This window comes from Bombina bombina, chromosome 4, assembly GCF_027579735.1.
Source record: "Bombina bombina isolate aBomBom1 chromosome 4, aBomBom1.pri, whole genome shotgun sequence".
NCBI classification, from domain to species: Eukaryota; Metazoa; Chordata; class Amphibia; order Anura; family Bombinatoridae; genus Bombina; species Bombina bombina.
Genome location: NC_069502.1, coordinates 3,275,270 through 3,299,028, shown reverse-complemented (window position 1 = coordinate 3,299,028; position 23,759 = coordinate 3,275,270). Strand labels below are relative to the sequence as shown.

General features: G+C 39.3%; 1 protein-coding gene across 1 annotated transcript in view; it reads right to left on the bottom strand.

The window, feature by feature from the left end:
- Positions 1 to 233: 233 nt before the first annotated feature.
- LOC128655831 (vomeronasal type-2 receptor 26-like) overlaps positions 234 to 23,759 on the bottom strand; it is a 32,801-nt gene continuing 9,275 nt past the window's right edge. The window contains exon 3 of the mRNA XM_053709389.1: positions 234 to 1,147. Within this exon, the coding sequence (XP_053565364.1) occupies positions 234 to 1,147 (914 nt within the window). The remainder of the gene's footprint in view (positions 1,148 to 23,759) is intronic.

Sequence of the window (23,759 nt, the reverse complement as noted above, 5' to 3'; positions counted from 1 at the left end):
ATGTCTTCAGTCCTGATAACCCAACAAGTACAAATTTTGTTTTCCCTCAAGCAAACACTTTTACTTATTATATGCAAACAAGATTGCACAGTCACAATATTGCTTATAGTGACCTGCGCTAACTTTAAGGTGACACTTATAAACTTGCCCAAATTATATAAAAATTAGAAACGTGCAAGTGTTTTTTTGTAAATGTTCTTTTGTAAATTGTTTATCCAAATAACAATGAGGATCTATGTTTTGATATTTGTGTGTTTAGTTATAAAGTTCCCTTTGCTAATTAGATCTGGTCTCCGCATGATGATGTAACACTTGGGGAAGAAGATACAGCCCAGTATCCCACTGCTGGATGCCAGGATGGCGAAGATCTCCAAAGCCACCATATATTTGCTGTTGGAACTCAGGTAGGCTGGGATAAAGGAGATCCAGACACTGCAAAACACCAGCATGCTGAAGGTGATCATCTGGGCTTCATTGTAACGATCAGGCACCTTCCTTACTGCAAAAGCAACAAGGAAACTCAGAGCAGCAAGAACTCCCAAGTAACTAACAACAATATAGAATGCAATAGGGGATCCTTCATTACATTTTAATATCATCTTCCCTGTGACGGACTGGGTGTCATAGTCTGGGTAAGGAGGAGAAGTGATTAACCACACAGTACATATAACAGCCTGACCCAATGAGCAGACAAGGACAAAATGGTAGGACATGCTGGGCCTTAGCAATTTCCTTAATTTGCTATTAGGCTTTGTGGCTTTGAATGCAATGACAACTGTGATGGTTTTAGCCAGGACAGAAGAGACAGCAGCAGTAAAAAAAAATCCAAATACTGTTTGTCGCAGCTGACAAGTTCCTTTTCTAGGATACCCAATGAATAACAAGCAGCAGAGGAAGGAGAACATGAGGGCAAACAGGAGCAAGAAGCTGAGGCCCCTGTTATTGGCTCGGACTACAGGGCTGTCCCAATTTAATATAAAAAGTCCCAACACTAATGCAGTTATTACAGCCAGGACAACAGCCACAGCAGCAAGAGCAGCACCCAATGGGTCTTCATATGAGAGGAACTCTACATTTCTTGGAATACAGGTGTCTCTTCCTTGATTGGACCACTGATCTTCTGAACAGGGAATGCAGGTTTCCATATCTGTAAACAGAAAATATTATCATTTTCATGCTGGCATTTTTGTGTAGTTGTAAAAGGTCTAGGGCCTGACTTTAGTTAGTAATAGGAAGGATAGGTTTTGCAGCTGAATGTGCTAAATATCAAAGTTGCAATTGTTAAAGAAATAAATGAGATGTTTTTTTTTTTTATTAAGTGTTTAATACAGTATAAGAGTTTATTATGTGTTTTCTGCTCTGTCTTAAAGGAACATAAACATGTGAAAAGAAAATACTATAATGTCAGAGCATATTTATTATTTAAATATTGTATTCATATTAATTATTTTACTATTGTATTAAAATGTATTATTACATTTTTGTATAAATATATATTATAGTACTATTGTATTTATATTTATTATTGCACTATTGTATTAATATTTATTATTGCACTAATGCATTTATATTTATTGTTGTACTATTCTATTTATATTTATTATTGTACTACTGTATTTCTATTTATTAATCCACAATTGTATTTATATTTATTATTGTACTATTGTATTAATATTTATTATTGCACTAATGCATTTATATTTATTGTTGTACTATTCTATTTATATTTATTATTGTACTACTGTATTTCTATTTATTAATCCACAATTGTATTTATATTTATTATTGTACTATTGTATTAATATTTATTATTGCACTAATGCATTTATATTTATTGTTGTACTATTCTATTTATATTTATTATTGTACTACTGTATTTCTATTTATTAATCCACAATTGTATTTATATTTATTATTGTACTATTGTATTAATATTTATTATTGCAATATTGTATTTATATTTATTATTGAGCTATTGTATTCATATGTATTATTGCACTATTGAATAAATATTCATTATAGTATATTGGATTTATATTTATTATTGTACTACTGTATTTATATTTATTAATGCACAATTGTATTTATATTTATTATTGTACTATTGTATTAATATTTATTATTGTAATATTTTATTTATATTTATTATTGAACCATTGTATTTATATGTATTATTGCACTATTGTATTAATATTTATTATTGCACTATTGTATGCATATTTGTTATTGCACTTTTGTAATTATATTTATTATTGCACTATTTTATTCATATTTATTATTGCACTATTGTGTTTATATTTATGATAGCACTATTGTATTAATGTTTATTATAGCACTACTATATTCATATTTATTATTGCACTATTGTATTCATATTTATTATAGCACTATTGTATTCATATTTATTAAAGCACTATTGTATTACTATTTATTATTGTAATATTGTATTTATATTTATTATTGAACTATTGTATTCATATGTATTATTGCACTATTGAATAAATATTCATTATAGAATATTGGATTTATATTTATTATTGTACTACTGTATTTATATTTATTAATGCACAATTGTATTTATATTTATTATTGTACTATTGTATTAATATTTATTATTGTAATACTTTATTTATATTTATAATTGAACCATTGTATTTATATGTATTATTGCACTATTGTATTAATATTTATTATTGCACTATTGTATGCATATTTGTTATTGCACTTTTGTAATTATATTTATTATTGCACTATTTTATTCATATTCATTATTGCACTATTGTGTTTATATTTATGATAGCACTATTGTATTAATGTTTATTATTGCACTACTATATTCATATTTATTATTGCACTATTGTATTCATATTTATTATAGCACTATTGTATTCATATTTATTAAAGCACTATTGTATTACTATTTATTATTGTAATATTGTATTTATATTTATTATTGAACTATTGTATTTATATGTATTATAGAACTTTTGTGTTACTATTTATTATTGCACTATTGCATGCATATTTACTATTGCACTATTTTATTCATATTTATTATTGCACTATTGTATTTTTATTTATTATAGCACTATTGTATTAATGTTTATTATTGCACTAATGTGTTCATATTTATTATTGCACTATTGTATGTATATGTATTATTGTACTATTGTATGTATATGTATTAATGCACTATTGTATTTATATTTATTATTGAACTATTAAATTCATGTTTATTATTGCATTATTGTATTTATATGTATTATTGAACTATTGAATTCATGTTTTTTATTGCACTATTGTATTTTTATTAATTATTGTACTATTGCATTCATGTTTATTATTGCACTATTGTATTTATAGGAATTATGTTTTCCATCTAAAGGGGAGGAGAGTCCACGGCTTCATTCATTACTGTTGGGAACATAGACCCAAGCTCTAGAGGACACTCAATGAAACCTGGAGGGTAAAAGGTGGACCCTAATCTGAGGGCAACACAGCCTGCAAAACCTTTCTCCCAAAAACAGCTTTTGCAAAAGCAAAAACGTCAAATTTGTAAAACTTTGTAAAAGTATGTAAGGAGGACCAGGTAGCAGCCTTACAAATTTGCTCCATAGAGGCCTCATTCTTGAAGGCCCAAGACGAAGCCACAGCTCTAGTTGAATGAGCCATGATCCTCTGAGGAGGCTTATATCCCGCTCTCTCATAGGCCAAGTGAATCAAGCTTGTCAACCAAAACGACAAAGAAGTAGAAGAGGCTTTCTGCCCCTTGCACTTCCCTGAATACACCACAAAAAGAGATGTAGACTGTCTAAAATCCTTTGTAGCCTGAAGATAGAACTTTAAGGCACGAACCACATTCAGGTTATAAAGTAACCTCTCCTTACAAGAAGAAGGGTTAGGACATAAAGAAGGAACAACTATTTCCTCATTGATGTGACGGTTAGACACCAACTTGGGAAGAAACCCCAAACCAATGTGAAGCACAGTCTTATCCACATGACAAACCAGATAAGGATACTCACATTGCAAGGCACCCAGTTAAGATACTCTGCGTGCCGATGCAATGCCCAACAGGAAAAGAACCTTCCAGGACAGAATCTTAATGTCAATGGAGTGCATAGGCTCAAATGGAACCTTCTGCAATACCTTAAAGACCAAGTTTAAGCTCCATAGAGGAGTAGACTGTCTAGAGACAGGCCTGACTCTAGATAGAGCCTGAACAAAAGATTGTATGTCAGGGAGCTCAGAGAGTCTCCTATGCAACAAGACTGATAATGCCAAAATCTGTCCCTTTAAGGAACTGGCGGCAAGACCCTTCTCCAAACCCTCTTGGAGAAAGGACAGAATCCTGGATACCTTCACGTTATGCCAAGGATATTGATGCTTCTTACACCAGGACAAGTATGGTAGATGCTACGAGTAAATTGCTTCCTTGCCCAAATTAGCGTATTAATCATACTTTCAGAAAAGCCTCTCTGGGCCAAGGCTAGGCATTCAATCTACACGCAGTCAGCCTCAGAGAATCAAGATTTCAATGTTGAAAAAGGACCGTGTTCCAGCACATCCCTGTGACAGGGTAACCTCCATGGCGTAGAGGATGACATCCCCACCAGATCCACAAACCACGTCCTCTGTGGCCATGATGGAGCAATCAGAATGGCCGTAGCTCGCTCCTGTTTGATCTGTGCCACTACACGATGTAGAAGTGGTAACGGTGGAAAAATGTAAGCTGGGCTGAAACCCCAAGACACCTCCAAGGCATCTATCAGCTCTGCCTGGGGATCCCTGGACCTCGACCCGTATTGGGGTAGCATGGAATCGGTGATCCCCACCTGACATAAATCTCCACAAACACTTTTGGGTAGATAGACCATTCCCCCGGATGGAAGGATTGCCTGCTTAGAAAATCTGCTTCCCAGTTGTCCACACCTGGAATGTGAATCACTGAGAGCGGGCAGCTGTGGGACTCCACCCATTTCAAGATCCGAGACACCTCCCTCATGGCTAAGGAGCTCCTCGTACCCCTCCGATGGTTGATGTAAGCCACTGAGGTAATGTTGTCGGTCTGGAATCTGATGAAGCTGAACGACCCCAGAGGAGGCTATGCCTTCAGAGCATTGTAGATTGCTCAGAGTTCCAGAATATTTATCAGAAGGAGAGACTCCTCCTGGGTCCATTTTCCTCGTGCCATAATGGCACCCCATACAGCTCCCCATCCTGCCAGACTCGCATCCGTGGTCACAATCTCCCAGGACGGTCTCAAGAAGGATGTTCCCATAGACAGTTGCTCTAGACGGATCCACCAAGAGAGAGAGAGATCCGAGTCCGAGCATCCATGGATATCTGCTGTGATAGATCTGAGTAATTGCTGGTCCATTGTCTCAACATGCACAATTGAAGAGTTCTGAGATGGAACCTGGCGAATGGAATGACGTCTATGCTTGAAAACATGAGTCCGATCACCTCAGACTTGAGGAGGACTGAAGGGCAAGACAAGCAGATGCAATCTTCCTGCGTCAATGGTCTGTGAGAAATATTGTCATGGACATAGAGTCTATTATCATGCCCAGGAACTCCACCCTGTTGCGGGGAACCAGGGAACTCTTTCCTGAGTTGATCTTACAACCGTGAGATTGGAGCAAAAGAAGAAGAGCCCTCGAATGATCCTCTGCGAGACTGAGTGAAAGCATCTGGACTAGGATGTCATCCAGATAGGGTGCCACAGCAATGCCTCTGGCTATGGCCACTGCAAGTAGTGCCCCCAGAATCATCTTGAAGACTCTTGGGGCCATCGCCAGACCAAAGGGGAAAAGGGGAGGGCCACAAATTGGTAGTGTTGGTCCAGAAATGCAAATCTTAGGAACTTGAAGTGGTCCCTGTGAATTGGCACATGAAGGTAAGTGTCCTTCAAGTCTATAGTTGTCATGAACTGTCCCTCTTGAACTAAGGGTAGAATAGATCTGATTGTTTCCATTTTGAATGATGGAACAATCAGAAACTTGTTTAAGCACTTCAGGTCCAGAATTGGGCGGAACGCACCCTCTTTCTTTGGAACCACAAAATGATTTGAATAGTACCCTAGACCCCTTTCTGCTTGGGATACTGGTGTGATAATGCAGAGAGAGGAGAGATCCCTCACACACTCTAGAAAGGTCTCTCTCTTTTCTGGTCTTGAAGACAGGAATCTGCCCCTGGGCGGATGGGATCTGAACCCTATCCTGTAACCCTGGGTGACAACCTCCAGAACCCAAGGGTCCTGAACATCCTGAAACCAGGCTTCTGAGAAGAGAGATAATCTGCCCCCTACTTGGTCTGGAAACCGGTCGGGGGCTGCCCCCCCATGCCGATTTTGTCTCAGCAGGCTTCTTGCTCTGCTTAGACTTGTTTCAAGAATGAGGGACGAAAAGTAGATCCTTTAGGCTTAGCCTTCTTATCCTGCAGTGGGAAAGCTCCCTTGCCTCCCGTAACCGTAGATATGATCGAATCCAATCCTGGACTGAACAGAATCTTTCCTTGAAAAGGCAGGGACAACAGCCTAGATTTAGAGATCATGTCCGCAGACCAAGAATTTAGCCACAGAGCCCTGAGAGCTAAAAAGGAAAAACCTGTCACCTTGGCGTTCAGGTGAATAGTTTGAATGTTGGCATCACAGATGAAAGAATTGGCGTCCTTCAGCACCTAAATCTTATCCTGTATGTCATCGATGGAAGTCTCCCCTCGACCATTTCTCACAAGGATTCACACCAATATATCGCAGCTTTGGCAACCACGGCTATGGCCGCTGCCGGCTGAAAAACAAACCCAGTGTGTTGAAACATCCTTCTTAACATGTTTTCCAACTTTTTATCCATGGGCTCTTTAAACAACTAACTATCCTTGAGGGGAATAGTCGTCTGCTTCACTAGAGTAGAGATAGCACCATCTACCTTAGGGACAGTACCCCACAGCTTAAGCTGAGAGTCCGGAATGGGGAACAGTTTCTTAAAGGAAGAAGAAGGGGAAAAGGAAGAACCTAATCGCTCCCATTCATTCTTAATAATATTAGCCATCTTAACAGAAACCGGGAAGGCCAGAGGCACCACCCTGTCCTCATAAACCTTATCAAGTTTAGGAATCGCAGGTTCCTCCGGAAGCCTCGGTTCCAGAACCTCCAGAGTAGCAACACTTGCTTCAGCAAAAAGCGCAAATCTCTATCCTAAACCTAAAGTCAGGCTCCTCCGCAGCCGGAGGTTTAGATGACATGGACTCTGACTCGGGCCGCCATGATACGCTCTATGCTTGCGCTTAGCAGAACATGGTAAGGCATGGATAACTTTTGTTACCGTCGTTTACAGTTGATCCACAAAATTTGACGGCCAACAAATCTCTCCCGCAGGAGTAATGGTTGGACCCTGGGGCGCTACATGTGCAATTGGATATGAATGCAGGGAACGCACATTACAGGACATGGAACCCTCAGAGGTGGTTGGCTCAGTAGTACTAGATATCTCTTTACTTTTAGATGTTGTAAGTTTATTAAGGCATGTGAAACATAGTTGAGCAGGCTGTTCTACCAGAACCTCCTCACAATAAACACAGGAATGAGACCTTGTTAAAGAGGGCGAACCCTCTAACGCGTCAGAGTCCTCCATAGCTTGCGCTGTTATTACGGACTAGATTAACTTAATAAATAAGCACCCTTATAACCTCCAATGGCCGGGACTTCACCACCTCCTATGACCCAGACTACAGAAACCGTTTCGTCTCCTGTGCCGCCGATCAACAGAGGAAGAGAGATAACCACACCTGGTCACATGGAATGCCTGGCAGGACAGACCCTGCCTAAGGAAAAAACGTGCCAAAAATAGGGCCACGCAATCCTCCAGTAAGTGACCTGAAAGTTCCACACATTGCCAGAGCCTCATCTCGCACATATCACAGCAATGACACAATAAACAATATCACGTATAAACCCCCCTGTTAAATAATCCCCCTTCCAGGAATATTAACCCTTGATTCTTTAAAAATAAAAGGCATCACACTGTGACCCTGTCTTCCGTGTTATCATTATATAATAAAAACAAAATTATCTTACCAGAATGTACGCCGTGGAACAGGAACATGGCCCTTCAAGAAACTAGTCAACGCTGATTGCTTGTGGAGCTGTTAATATGAGTCGGGATGGTTTCGCAAGAAAGACTCTCCCTGCATCTCCGGACTGCAGGATAGTGATGTCGCGAACTTAAAATTTTGGTTCGCGAACGGCGGACTCGAACTTCCGCTATTGTTCGCGAACCCGCGAACCGCGCGAACCTCCATTGACTTCAATAGGCAGGCGAACTTTAAAACCCACAAGGACTCTTTCTGGCCAAAATAGTGATGGAAAAGTTGTTTCAAGGGTACTAACACCTGGACTGTGGCATGCTGGAGGGGGATCCATGGCAAAACTACCATGGAAAATTACATAGTTGATGCAGAGTCTGCTTTTAACCCATAAAGGGCCTAAATCACCTAACATTTATAAATTGTTTGCAATAACGTGCTTTAAAACATCAGTTATGATGTCGTATCGATCAGGTAGTGTAAGGGTTACGCCCGCTTCACAGTGACAGACCAAACTCCAAGTGTAACGCACCGCAAACAACCGTAAACAGTCCATTTGCACAACCACGAGATAGATAGATTTGATCGATAGATACATAGATTACATAGCTCAATAGATGCAATGTACATATGATCGATACAAATTACATAGATCAATAGATGCAATATACATTTGATAGATACGAATTACATAGATCAATAGATGCAATATCCATTTGATAGATACGAATGTTATCGATCAAAAGATGCAATATACATTTGATAGATACGAATTACATCAATCAAAAGATGCAATATATATTTTATCGATACGAATTAAATCGATCAATAGATGCAATATACATTTGATAGATACGATTGATAGTTAGATAGATTTGATAGATAAATGGATAGATTTAAAAGATATATAATTTGCCTGACAGAGTATAACAATAAGACATGCGGTCTGGGACCCGTGGTGTGTTAAGTAGTACTATTCTTAGCAGTTTACTACTACCTGTTACTCCCGCCATCGTGGGAGGTCTATATGGCCTGCATTTTTGGAACAGGGAGATGGAAGAAGATGATTGGTCTGTCCTCCTACTTCTAATTTTTCAAAAACACAAGCGGCTGTCTCAAAACAGTCCGGACACGAGATAGATAGATTTGATAGATAGATATACATAGATTGATAGTTAGATAGAATCGATAGAAGATAAATAGATAGATTTGATAGATATATAATTAGCCTGAAAAAGTATAATAATAGAACATGCGGTCTGGGACCCATGGTAACTAGTTTGTGTTAAGTAGTACTATTCTTAACACTTTAATCCCTGTAACTCCCCCCTATCGAGGGAGGTCTATATGGCCTGCCTTATTACCCTGACAAAATATAACAATAAGACATGCGGTCTGGTACCCATGGTAACTAGGTTGTGTTAAGTAGTACTATTCTTAGCACTTTAATCCTTGTAACTCCCCCTATCGGGGGATGTCTATATGGCCTGCCTGATTACCCTGACAAAATATAACAATAAGACATGCGGTCTGGTACCCATGGTAACTAGGTTGTGTTAAGTAGTACTATTCTTAGCACTTTAATCCCTGTAACTCCCCCTATCGGGGGTGGTCTATATGGCCTGCCTGATTACACTGACAAAATATAACAACAAGACATGCATTTTTTAAACCATCGTAACTAGGTTGTGTTTATATTAGTACTATTCTTAGCACTTTAATCCCTTTTACTCCTTCTATCGGGGGAGGTCTATACGGCCTGCCTGGTTACCCTCACCAAATATAATAACAAGACATGCGGTTTTTGAACCATTGTAACTAGGTTGTGTTTATATTAGTACTATTCTTAGCACTTTAATCCCTTTTACTCTCCCTATCGGGGGAGGTCTATACGGCCTGCCTGATTACCCTCACCAAATATAACAACAAGACATGCGGTCTGGGACCCATGGTAACTAGGTTGTGTTTACATTAGTACTATTCTTAGCACTTTAATCCATGTTACTCCCCCTATCGGGGGAGGTCTATATGGCCTGCATGATTACCCTGACAAAGAATAACAACAAGACATGCGGTCTGGTACCCATGGTAACTAGGTTGTGTTAAGTATTACTATTCTTAGCACTTTAATCCCTGTAACTCCCCCTATTTTGTCTTGGGGTTTGGACTCTATAGGCCAAAGCAGTGTCTGGGTTTTCAAAGACCAGTGTTACCGGTGACTGCGCAGATGATACATGATTTTCTTGCTTGATCAAAGTGTCCCAGACTTGGAAGTAGTACTATTCTTAGCACTTTAATACGTGTTACTCCACCTATCGGGGGAGGTCTATATGGCCTGCCTGATTACCCTGACAAAATATAACAATAAGACATGCGGTCTGTGACCCATGGTAACTAGGTTGTGTTAAGTAGTACTATTCTTAGCACTTTAATACGTGTTACTCCACCTATCGGGGAGGTCTATATGGCCTGCCTGATTACCCTGACAAAATATAACAATAAGACATGCGCCTGGGACCCATGGTAAGGTTGTGTTAAGTAGTACTATTCTGAGCACTTTAATCCCTATTACTTCCCCTATCAGGGGAGGTCTATATGGCCTGCATGATTACCCTGACAAAATATAACAACAAGACATGCGGTCTGGGACCCATGTTAACTAGGTTGTGTTAAGTTGTACTATTCTTAGCACTTTAATCCCTGTAACTCCCCCTATCGGGGGAGGTCTATACGCCTGCCTGATTACCCTCACCAAATATAACCACAAGACATGCGGTCTGGGACCCATGGTAACTAGGTTGTGTTAAGTAGTACTGTTCTTATTAGTTCAATACCTATTACAACCCCTAATGGTGGGAGGTCTATATGGCCTGCATGATTAGCCGCACCAAATAAATCAACAAGACATGCGGTCTTGGACTGGGACCCATGGCTAACTCGGTTTTCAAAAGTAGTACTATTCTTAGCACTTTAATCCCTGTTACTGCCACCTCTCGGGGGAGGTCTACATGGCCATCATGATTAGCCTTAAAAAGTACAACAATAAAACCTGGGCTCTTTAAACCATGTTAAGTAGGTTTATTTCGGTAGTACTGTCCTTATTAGTTTAATACCTGTTACAACCCCTAATGGTGGGAGGTCTATATGGCCTGCATGATTAGCCACACCAAATAAATCAACAAGACATGCGGTCTTGGACTGGGACCCATGGCTAACTCGGTTTTCTAAAGTAGTACTATTCTTAGCACTTTCATCCCTGTTACTGCCACCTCTCGGGGGAGGTCTACATGGCCATCATGATTAGCCTAACAAAGTACAACAATAAAACCTGCGCTCTTGGAACCATGTTAAGTAGGTTTATTTTGGTAGTACTGTTCTTATTAGTTTAATACCTGTTACAATCCCTTTTTTTAAATAATGTTAAACCAACAGGTATGAGTAGTGGTTGCACAGAGCAATTAAGCACAGTATATGCTTGCGGTGGTCCTGGCACACAGGCCTGATGGAAAATGAAATTATATTAAACTTGCAATTAGCAAACTAATGTAAAAGTTTTTTTATTTTTTTAAATAATGTTAAAACGACAGGTATGAGTAGTGGTTGCACAGAGCAATTAAGCACAGTATATGCTTGCGGTGGTCCTGGCACACAGGCCTGATGGAAAATGAAATTATATTAAACTTGCAATTAGCAAACTAATGTAAATTTTTTTTAATTTTTTTTTAAAATAATGTTAAACCAACAGGTATGAGTAGTGGTTGCACAGAGCAATTAAGCACAGTATATGCTTGCGGTGGGCCTGGAACACAGGCCTGATGGAAAATGAAATTAGATTAAACTTGCAATTAGCAAACTAATGTAAAAGTTTTTTTATTTTTTTAAATAATGTTAAAACGACAGGTATGAGTAGTGGTTGCACAGAGCAATTAAGCACAGTATATGCTTGCGGTGGTCCTGGCACACAGGCCTGATGGAAAATGAAATTATATTAAACTTGCAATTAGCAAACTAATGTAAATTTTTTTTAATTTTTTTTTTAAATAATGTTAAACCAACAGGTATGAGTAGTGGTTGCACAGAGCAATTAAGCACAGTATATGCTTGCGGTGGGCCTGGAACACAGGCCTGATGGAAAATGAAATTAGATTAAACTTGCAATTAGCAAACTAATGTAAAAGTTTTTTTTTTTTTTTTTTTTAAATAATGTTAAACCAACAGGTATGAGTAGTGGTTGCACAGAGCAATTAAGCACAGTATATGCTTGCGGTGGTCCTGGCACACAGGCCTGATGGAAAATGAAATTAGATTAAACTAGCAATTAGCAAACTAATGTAAAAGTTTTTTTTATTTTTTTTAAATAATGTTAAACCAACAGGTATGAGTGGTTGCACAGAGCAATTAAGCACAGTATATGCTTGCAGTGGGCCTGGCACACAGGCCTGATGGAAAATGAAATTAGATTAAACTTGCAATTAGCAAACTAATGTAAAAGTTTTTTTTTTTTTTTAAATAATGTTAAACCAACAGGTATGAGTAGTGGTTGCACAGAGCAATTTAGCACAGTATATGCTTGCTGTTGGCCTGGCACACAGGCCTGATGGTAAATGAAATTAGATTAAACTTGCAATTAGCAAACTAATGTAAAAGTTTTTTTTATTTTTTTTTAAATAATGTTAAACCAACAGGTATGAGTGGTTGCACAGAGCAATTAAGCACAGTATATGCTTGCGGTGGGCATGGCACACAGGCCTGATGGAAAATGAAATTAGATTAAACTTGCAATTAGCAAACTAATGTAAAAGTTTTTTTTATTTTTTTTAAATAATGTTAAACCAACAGGTATGAGTGGTTGTACAGAGCAATTAAGCACAGTATATGCTTGCTGTTTGCCTGGCACACAGGCCTGATGGTAAATGAAATTAGAATAAACTTGCAATTAGCAAACTAATGTAAAAGTTTTTTTTTTTTTTTATTTAAAATAATATTAAAACAACAAGTATTAGTGGTTGCACAGAGCAATTAATAACAATATATGCTTGCTGTAGGCCTGTGCCTGATTGAAAATAAAATTAGATTAAACTTGCAATTAGCAAACTAATGTAAAAGTTTTTTTTTTTTTAAATTTAAAATAATGTTAAACCACCAGATATGAGTGGTGGCAGTGAGCAAGTTGGCGCAATATATGCTGTGAGGCTCACACACAGGCTGGTGGCAGGCAGGCAAATGCAAAAAAACAAACGACTGGAGTTCTAGCCCTATGCAAAAAAAAATTTAAAACATTTTAGCCCTGAAAAGGGATTTTTGGGGTGCTGTCCTTACAGCAGAGATCAGATGAGTCCTTCAGGAATTTAGTGGAGACTGAATAGATTAGCCTAGCTATCAATTTCCAAATAAAATCAGGAGCTGCAACAATAAACCTCCTCTCTCTTCAAAAGCTGCATCACAATGATTCTAAAATGGCTGCTGCCCGGGACCTGGGAGGGTCTGGAAGGGAGTGTCTGCTGCTGATTGGCTGTAATGTGTCTGCAGACTGTGAGATACAGGGTCAAAGTTTACTCAATGATGACGAATAGGGGGCGGTTCGAACATCGCATATGTTCGCCCGCGGCGGCGAACGCGAACAAGCTATGTTCGCGTTGTAGGGAACCGTTCGCCAGCAAACAGTTCGGGACATCACTACTGCAGGACTGACAGGACTACTTAAAACTCCAGTCCCAATGCGAAGAGTACTACCCTCCATAAGAGACTACTCCGATCTTCGACATTTCTCTGCCGTCCTCCTGTGACAAAAGGCAAAGAATGACTGGGGGATGAGGAAAGTGGGGGAGGTATTTAAGCCTTTGGCTGGGGAGTCGTTGCCTCCTCCTGGTGGCCAAGTTCTTAATTCCCAACAGTAATGAATGAAGCCCTCCCCTTTAGATGGAAATATTTATTATAGTACTATTGTATTTATATTTATTATAGCATTATTGTATTCATATTTATTATTGTACTATTATATTTATATTTATTAAATGTTATTATTATTATTATTATTATCAGGTATTTGTAGAGCACCAACAGATTCCGCAGTGCTATAAACAAAGGCAGTATTCAAGATAACATTTACAGGGATCAAATGGGTAGAGGGCCCTGCCGAGACTTACACTGTTGTAGTCGGCTCTTATGAAGGTAAACTACAAACAGCTGGGCTCATAGGTTTACATGCTAAGGGGTTCAAGGTGATGGCAGTGGAGATAGGAAGGTTAGTGTAGGTTGTATGCATCCCTGAATAGTAGAGTCTTTAGGGAGCGCTTGAAGCTTTCAAAACTAGGGGATACTCTTGTGGGGTGAGGCAGAGAGTGCCATAAGATGGGAGCAAGTCTGGAGTAGTCTTGTAAATGGTAATATGAGGAGGTAACAAGAGTGGAGGAGAGTAGGAGATCATGTGTGGAGCAAAGAGGACTAGAGGTAAGGTATCTGGAGACAAGGTCTGAGATGTAGGGGGGAGCAGTGCAGTTGAGGGCTTTGTATGTCACAGTGAGAATGTTGTGTTTAATCCTGGAGGCAAGAGGAAGCCAGTGAATGGATTGGCAGAGAGGTGCAAAAGATGAAGAGCAACGTGTAAGGAAGATGAGCCTGGCAGAGACATTCATTATGGATTTAAAGGAGGTAGGCGGCAGCTAGGGAGACCAGAGAGGATGGAGTTGCAGTAGTTGAGGCGGGAAAGGATGAGAGAGTGGATTAAAATCTTAGTTTTCTCTTGCGTAAAGAAAAGTCTAATTTTAGAGATGTTTTTAAGGTGGAAGCGTCAGGCTTTAGCCAAGGATTGAATGTGAGGAGTTAAAGAAAGGTCTGAGTCAAGTGTGACCCCAAGACATCGGGCATGTGGGGTAGGGGTAATGATGGAGTTATCAACAGTTATAGAGAAATAGGGGGTGGAGATTTTTAAATAAGGGAGGAAAATAAGGAGCTCAGTTTTGGAGAGATTAACCTTTAGGTAGTGAGAGGACATCCAAGAAGAGATATGAGAGACACAGTTAGGGACACCAGTTAGCAAGGAAGGAGATAGGTGTGGTGCAGAGAGGTAGATTTGGGTGTCGTCAGCATAAAAATGATATTGAAACCCGTGGGACTTTATTAAGGAACCTAATGATGACGTGTAGATTGAGAAGAGAAGGGGACCGAGGACAGAGTCCCCAAAAGAAAGTGGTAACGGTGCAGATGATGTCCCAGAGAATTCTAAACTAAAGGTAGACAGATAGGAAGAGAACCACAAGAGAGCTTTTTTGCAGATGCCGAAGGATTAGAGGGTTTGGAGCAAAATAGGTTGGATGACAGTATCAAAGGCTGCAGACAGATCAAGGAGGAGATAAGTGGCCTTTGGATTTTGTGGTATTTTATTGGTTACCTTAACAATTGCTGTATCTGTAGAGTGAAGGGGGCGAGATTCAGATTGCAGTGGGTCAAGGAAGGAGTTTAATGTAAGGAAATGGGATAGACATGCATATACTAGCTTTTCAACAAGCTTTGAGGAAAGAGAGTAGGGAAATAGGATGGTAGTTGGATGGGGAGGTAGGAATGAAAGAAGGTTTTTTGAGGATAGGTGTGACAAGTTTATGTTTAAGAGATGAGGGAAATATACCAGTGCTGAGGGAGAAGTTGAAGATGTGTGTGAGTGTAGGGGTAAGGGTATAAGAGAGGGAGTGGAGTAGCTGTGAAGGTATGGGGTTGAGGGGACAGGTAGTGAGGCAAGGGGACAGTATAAGGGAAGACACGTCCTCCTCTGTAACAGGGGCAAAATAGCTTAATGTATGGCTATGTGAGTTTTGTATAATTGTGAGCTTCTGAGAATGTGGGAGACCTGTAGGATGTTGAGAGCTGATTTCATTTCTGATGGAGTCGATTTTGTTGTTGAAGTAGCTGGCAAAATCTTGAGGTGAGTGAGAAGTTGTAGTAGGAGGTGGGGGTGGGTAGTAGTATTGAACATGGAGAACAGATGTTTTGGGGTTGAAGAAACAGTAGAGATCAGAGTAGAGAAGTCATGTTGCTTATATAGATTAAGGGCAGAATAGTAAGAGTTCAATATGAACTTATAGTTAAGAAAGTCAGCTGAACTCCAAGATTTTCTCCAGTGTCGCTCAGCAGTATGGGAACATCTGCGTAAGTACCATGTCAGAGGAGTATGCCAGGGATGAGGATGAGTGTATTATTTCCAAGCTATGGTAGGTGGGGCCAGATTGTCAAGGACCGATGTAAGGGTGGTGTTATAGTGGCAGATACATTCATCAGGGCAGGAAAAGGAGGGGATGAAAGAGAGAAGAGGTTCAAGAGAACTAGTGAGCTGTTGATGATAAAATTACTTGATTCTTCTGTGAAGTTTGGTGTGAGGGGTGTAAGGCGGGGAAGTTATAGGGAGGGAAGTAATGTTGCAAGTGAGGAGATGATGGTCAGATAGAGGAAAAGGGTAGTTAGTGAAGTTTGAGATAGTGCATCGATAGCTGAAAATCAGATCAAGGGAGTGACCATATTTGTGAGTGGGAGAGTCAGTCCATTGTGATAGACCGAAAGAGGAAGAGAGCTGCAGAAATTGTTTTGCAGAGGAGGCAGTGGGATTGTCAACAGAGAGGTTGAAGTTGCCATGAATGAGGGCAGGGGTATCTGAGGAAAGGAAATAAGGTAGCCAGGTGGCAAAGTGAGGGGGTGGGATATGACTGCCACACGTATAGAGAGGGGAGAGAATAAGCTAATCATGTGGGTTTCAAATGAAGAAAATGTGAGGGAAGAGAAGGGCTGTATTTGTTGAAAGGTGCAACAAGAGGAAAGTAAAATACCAACACCACCTCCTTGTCTATTATCAGACCTAGGAGTGTGGCTAAAGTGGAGACACCCATGTGACAGTGCAGCAGAGGAAGCTGTGTCTGAAGGAGAGAGCCAGGTTTCTGTGAGAGCCAGAAGATTGAGAAAGTGGAAGAAAAAGAAGTCATGGATAGAAGTGAGCTTGTTGCAAACAGAGCGAGTGTTCCAGAGTGCACAAGTGAAGGGGGTGGTGGCTTTAGAAGCAAGAGGAATGAAATTAAGGTTACCAGAGTTTTGTTTTTGAAGTGTATTGAAAGGTACACATGGGTGTGCAGGGCAAGGAAGTTGTGGGGGACCAGGATTAGGGGAGAGTCACCAGCAGCTAGTATGAGCAAGATGGAGAGTGACATGAGATGAGATGCAGATTTGCAGTAATGTTTTTGGGATGAGGTGCAAGGGGGAGAGAGAGAGAATTTAAGAATGTGTTAAGTTCACGAATGCAAAAGTAAGGTGAGGTTAAGAGAGATGGGCTAATGAAATGTGCAGGTTGTTAGGGGGCAGTAGTAATTGAATAAAGTAGTTTGTTATAAAGACAAAAGGTAGCAAAAAGGAATATGAAGATATTGAAAATGTTTACAAAACAGGCAATCAGTGGATAAAACACAGTATTACAATCGGACTTGCCTTGTCCCTTATCCAATCCTTGTTCAATTCTTGTATCTTCTTTTGCCCAATTCTTAGTTCCTCACTTATATATGTTCACTTAAGATATGTGAACATATGATGTTACAATACTGCTATCTAAACCTGCAATGCTAACCCCATAGCAGTGTTAAATTTATAGGACAAAGTGTTCAGCTGATTGCAATAAATTAGTTAATGACATGATCAGAGGCAGTCAAAAGGCCAATTGGGAAAATTTGATTCAGGGTGAGATAGTTAAAAAAACAGACAATAGAATTTGGAGGACGCAGGGGTTATACCATTAGTGAACTTATAAATGTAGGAATTAACACAAATATTGAACATTACTTAGCTAAAGACAAGTATATAAGCAAAGAAAATACATAACATGTCACAGACTACAGGCACATACCAAAAGAGAGATTTAGAAATAATACCGTTGCCATACAAAACAGGGAATTTGACAGGAGTTGAATGCAGGACCCAATTCACATACCAAAAGAGAGACTGAGAAAGAATACAGTTGCCACACAAAATATGGAATTTGGCAGGAGTTGAATGCAGGACCCGAATACACATACAAAAAGAGAGACTTAGAAAGAATACAGTTGCCTCACAAAACAGGAAATTTGGCAGGAGTTGAATGCAGGACCCAATGCACATAAAAAAATAGAGACTTAGGGGCATATTTATCAAATGTCAACTATGTTGCATTCACCGGCATCAATACGCTTGCCTAACATCGCCAAAAATCGCAGCCACAAATCTCAATATGTTCTCCTTATTTATAAAAAAAGCTGTCAAAAACACGCGCACCAAGTACGAGGCGATGAGCATTGTACTGTTGTTAACTAGAAGTCAACGATTCGGCTTTTTCCTAACTTTATTTATACCATTTCACTACATTTTACAATGCCACAACTATACTAAAGTGTTTAACCCCTATCCCGCCAATCCCCGACATCACCGCAACCTAAATAAAATTATTAACCCTTATCCCGCTGCTCCACCGACACCACCGCCACTAAATAAACTTATAATCCTCTGGCCTCCCACATCACCACCACTAACTAAACCTATTAACCCTTAAACCATCAGCCCCCCACGTCGCAAAAAACTAAATTAAGCTATTAACCCCTAAACCTAGCAACCCCTTAACTTTAAATTAAAATTACAACATCCCTATCTTCAAATAAATTAAAACCTACCAGTAGAATTAAAATAAACTCATTTTAAACTATTAATGAACCTACCCTAACTATTATACTACAATTAAATTAAAATACCAATTAAATAAACTAAATTACATATTACAAAACCTAACACTACTAAAATTATTTAAATATACAATTAAACATTATTACAAAGTCCTAAATTTAAAAAAGAAAACTAAGGCCTAGATTTAGAGTTTGGCGGTAGCCGTGAAAACCAGAGTTAAAGGCTCCTAACGCTGGTTTCAGGCTACCGCCGGTATTTGGAGTCACTCAAAAAAGGGTCTAACGCTCACTTTTCAGCCGCGTATCCTATCTTTTCAATGGGATCTTTCTAACTCCGGTATCTAGAGTCGTGGCTGAAGTGAGCGTTAGAAATCTAACGACAAAACTCCAGCCGCAGAAAAAAAACAGGAGTTAAGAGCTTTTTGGGCTAACGCCGGTTCATAAAGCTCTTAACTACTGTGCTCTAACGTACACTAACACCCATAAACTACCTATGTACCCCTAAACCGAGGTCCCCCCACATCGCCGCCACTCAATTAAATTTTTTTAACCCCTAATCTGCCGACCGCCACCTACGTTATACTTATGTACCCCTAATCTGCTGCCCCTAACACCACCGACCCCTGTATAATATTTATTAACCCCTAATCTGCCCCCCACAACGTCGCCGCCAGCTACCTACACTTATTAACCCCTAATCTGCCGACCGCAAAGCGCCGCCACCTACGTTATCCTTATGTACCCCTAATCTGCTGCCCCTAACACCGCCGACCCCTATATTATATTTATTAACCCCTAATCTGCCCCCCACAACGTCGCCTCCACCTGCCTACACTGATTAACCCCTAATCTGCCGAGCGGAGCGCACCGCTACTATAATAAAGTTATTAACCCCTAATCCGCCTCACTAACCCTATAATAAATAGTATTAACCCCTAACCTGCCCTCCCTAACATCGCCGACACCTAACTTCAATTATTAACCCCTAATCTGCCGACCGGAGCTCACCGCTATTCTAATAAATGTATTAACCCCTAAAGCTAAGTCTAACCCTAACACTAACACCCCCCTAAATTAAATATAATTTTAATCTAACGAAATTAATTAACTCTTATTAAATAAATTATTCCTATTTAAAGCTAAATACTTACCTGTAAAATAAATCCTAATATAGCTACAATATAAATTATAATTACATTGTAGCTATTTTAGGATTAATATTTATTTTACAGGCAACTTTGTAATTATTTTAACCATGTACAATAGCTATTAAATAGTTAAGAACTATTTAATAGTTACCTAGTTAAAATAATTACAAAATTACCTGTAAAATAAATCCTAACCTAAGTTACAATTAAACCTAACACTATACTATCATTAAATTAATTAAATAAAATACCTACAATTACCTACAATTAAATCTAACACTACACTATCAATAAATAAATTAAATACAATTCCTACAAATAACTACAATGAAATAAACTAACTAAAGTACAAAAAATAAAAAAGAACTAAGTTACAAAAAATAAAAAAATATTTACAAACATAAGAAAAATATTACAACAATTTTAAACTAATTACACCTACTCTAAGCCCCCTAATAAAATAACAAAGACCCCCAAAATAACAAAATGCCCTACCCTATTCTAAATTACTAAAGTTCAAAGCTCTTTTACCTTACCAGCCCTGAACAGGGCCCTTTGCGGGGCATGCCTCAAGAAGTTCAGCTCTTTTGCCTGTAAAAAAAAAAACATACAATACCCCCCCCAACATTACAACCCACCACCCACATACCCCTAATCTAACCCAAACCCCCCTTAAATAAACCTAACACTAAGCCCCTGAAGATCTTCCTACCTTATCTTCACCATACCAGGTTCACCGATCCGTCCTGAAGAGCTCCTCCGATGTCCTGATCCAAGCCCAAGCGGGGGGCTGAAGAGGTCCATGATCCGGCTGAAGTCTTCATCCAAGCGGGAGCTGAAGAGGTCCATGATCCGGATGAAGTCTTCTATCAACGGCATCTTCAATCTTCTTTCTTCGGGAGCCATCATCTTCCATCCGACGCGGAACATCCTCTTCTCCCGACGCCTACTAGCCGAATGACGGTTCCTTTAAGGGACGTCATCCAAGATGGCGTCCCTCGAATTCCGATTGGCTGATAGGATTCTATCAGCCAATCGGAATTAAGGTAGGAATATTCTGATTGGCTGATGGAATCAGCCAATCAGAATCAAGTTCAATCCGATTGGCTGATCTGATCAGCCAATCAGATTGAGCTCGCATTCTATTGGCTGATCGGAACAGCCAATAGAATGCGAGCTCAATCTGATTGGCTGATTGGATCAGCCAATCGGATTGAACTTGATTCTGATTGGCTGATTCCATCAGCCAATCAGAATATTCCTACCTTAATTCCGATTGGCTGATAGAATCCTATCAGCCAATCGGAATTCGAGGGACGCCATCTTGGATGACGTCATTTAAAGGAACCGTCATTCGGCTAGTAGGCGTCGGGAGAAGAGGATGTTCCGCGTCGGATGGAAGATGATGGCTCCCGAAGAAAGAAGATTGAAGATGCGGTTGATAGAAGACTTCATCCGGATCATGGACCTCTTCAGCTCCCGCTTGGATGAAGACTTCATCCGGATCATGGACCTCTTCAGCTCCCGCTTGGATGAAGACTTCAGCCGGATCATGGACCTCTTCAGCCCCCCGCTTGGGCTTGGATCAGGACATCGGAGGAGTTCTTCTGGATCGATCGGTGAACCCGGCGAGGTGAAGACAAGGTAGGAAGATCTTCAGGGGCTTAGTGTTAGGTTTATTTAAGGGGGGTTTGGGTTAGATTAGGGGTATGTGGGTGGTGGGTTGTAATGTTGGGGGGGGTATTGTATGTTTTTTTTTACAGGCAAAAGAGCTGAACTTCTTGGGGCATGCCCCGCAAAGGGCCCTGTTCAGGGCTGGTAAGGTAAAAGAGCTTTGAACTTTAGTAATTTAGAATAGGGTAGGGCATTTTGTTATTTTGGGGGGCTTTGTTATTTTATTAGGGGGCTTAGAGTAGGTGTAATTAGTTTAAAATTGTTGTAATATTTTTCTTATGTTTGTAAATATTTTTTTATTTTTTGTAACTTAGTTCTTTTTTATTTTTTGTACTTTAGTTAGTTTATTTCATTGTATTTATTTGTAGGAATTGTATTTAATTAATTTATTGATAGTGTAGTGTTAGGTTTAATTGTAGGTAATTGTAGGTATTTTATTTAATTAATTTAATGATAGTATAGTGTTAGGTTTAATTGTAACTTAGGTTAGGATTTATTTTACAGGTAATTTTGTAATTATTTTAACTAGGTAACTATTAAATAGTTCTTAACTATTTAATAGCTATTGTACCTGGTTAAAATAATTACAAAGTTGCCTGTAAAATAAATATTAATCCTAAAATAGCTACAATGTAATTATAATTTATATTGTAGCTATATTAGGATTTATTTTACAGGTAAGTATTTAGCTTTAAATAGGAATCATTTATTTAATAAGAGTTAATTAATTTCGTTAGATTAAAATTATATTTAACTTAGGGGGGTGTTAGTGTTAGGGTTAGACTTAGCTTTAGGGGTTAATACATTTATTAGAATAGCGGTGAGCTCCGGTCGGCAGATTAGGGGTTAATAATTGAAGTTAGGTGTCGGCGATGTTAGGGAGGGCAGATTAGGGGTTAATACTATTTATTATAGGGTTAGTGAGGTGGATTAGGGGTTAATAACTTTATTATAGTAGCGGTGCGGTCCGCTCGGCAGATTAGGGGTTAATAAGTGTAGGCAGGTGGAGGCGACGTTGTGGGGGGCAGATTAGGGGTTAATAAATATAATATAGGGGTCGGCGGTGTTAGGGGCAGCAGATTAGGGGTACATAAGGATAATGTAAGTAGCGGCGGTTTACGGAGCGGCAGATTAGGGGTTAAAAATAATATTCAGGGGTCAGCGATAGTGGGGCCGGCAGATTAGGGGTTAATAAGTGTAAGGTTAGGGGTGTTTAGACTCGGGGTACATGTTAGGGTGTTAGGTGCAGACGTAGGAAGTGTTTCCCCATAGCAAACAATGGGGCTGCGTTAGGAGCTGAACGCGGCTTTTTTGCAGGTGTTAGGTTTTTTTTCAGCTCAAACAGCCCCATTGTTTTCTATGGGGGAATCGTGCACGAGCACGTTTTTGAGGCTGGCCGCGTCCGTAAGCAACTCTGGTATCGAGAGTTGCAGTAGCATTAAATATGCCTGTACGCTCCCTTTTTGGAGCCTAACGCAGCCATTCTGTGGACTCTCAATAACAGAGTTATTTTAGAGGTGCGGCCAGAAAAAAGCCAGCGTTAGCTACGCGGGTCGTTACCAACAAAACTCTAAATCTAGCCATAAGTTACAAAAAAAACAAATACTAAATGACAAAAAATAGCAAACCAAATTATCAAAAATAAAAAAAATGTACACCTAATCTAATAGCCCTATCAAAATAAAAAGCCCCCCAAAATAAAAAAAACCCTAGCCTACAATAAATTACCAATGGCCCTTAAAAGGGCCTTTTGTGGGGCATTGCCCCAAAGATATTAGCACTTTTACCTGGCAAAAAAAAATACAAACACCCACCCAACAGTAAAAGCCACCACCCAATCAACCCCCCCAAATAAAAAAAACTATCTAAAATAACCTTAGCTATCCATTGCCCTGAAAAGGGCATTTGTATGGGCATTGCCCTTAAAAGGACATTTAGCTCTTTTAAACATCTCTTGTCTGTTACAGACAGAGTCATGGACACTGAATCTATCTGGAAGCCTAAAAAGGTGACCCTTGTCTGAGGAATCAAGAAACTTTTTTTTAAATTGATCCTCCAACCATGTTTCCGAAGAAACAACAATAGTTGATTCGTGTGAGATTCTGCAGTATGTAAAGACTGAGCTAGTACCAAGATATAGTCAAAATAAGGAAACAGCGCAATACCCTGTTCT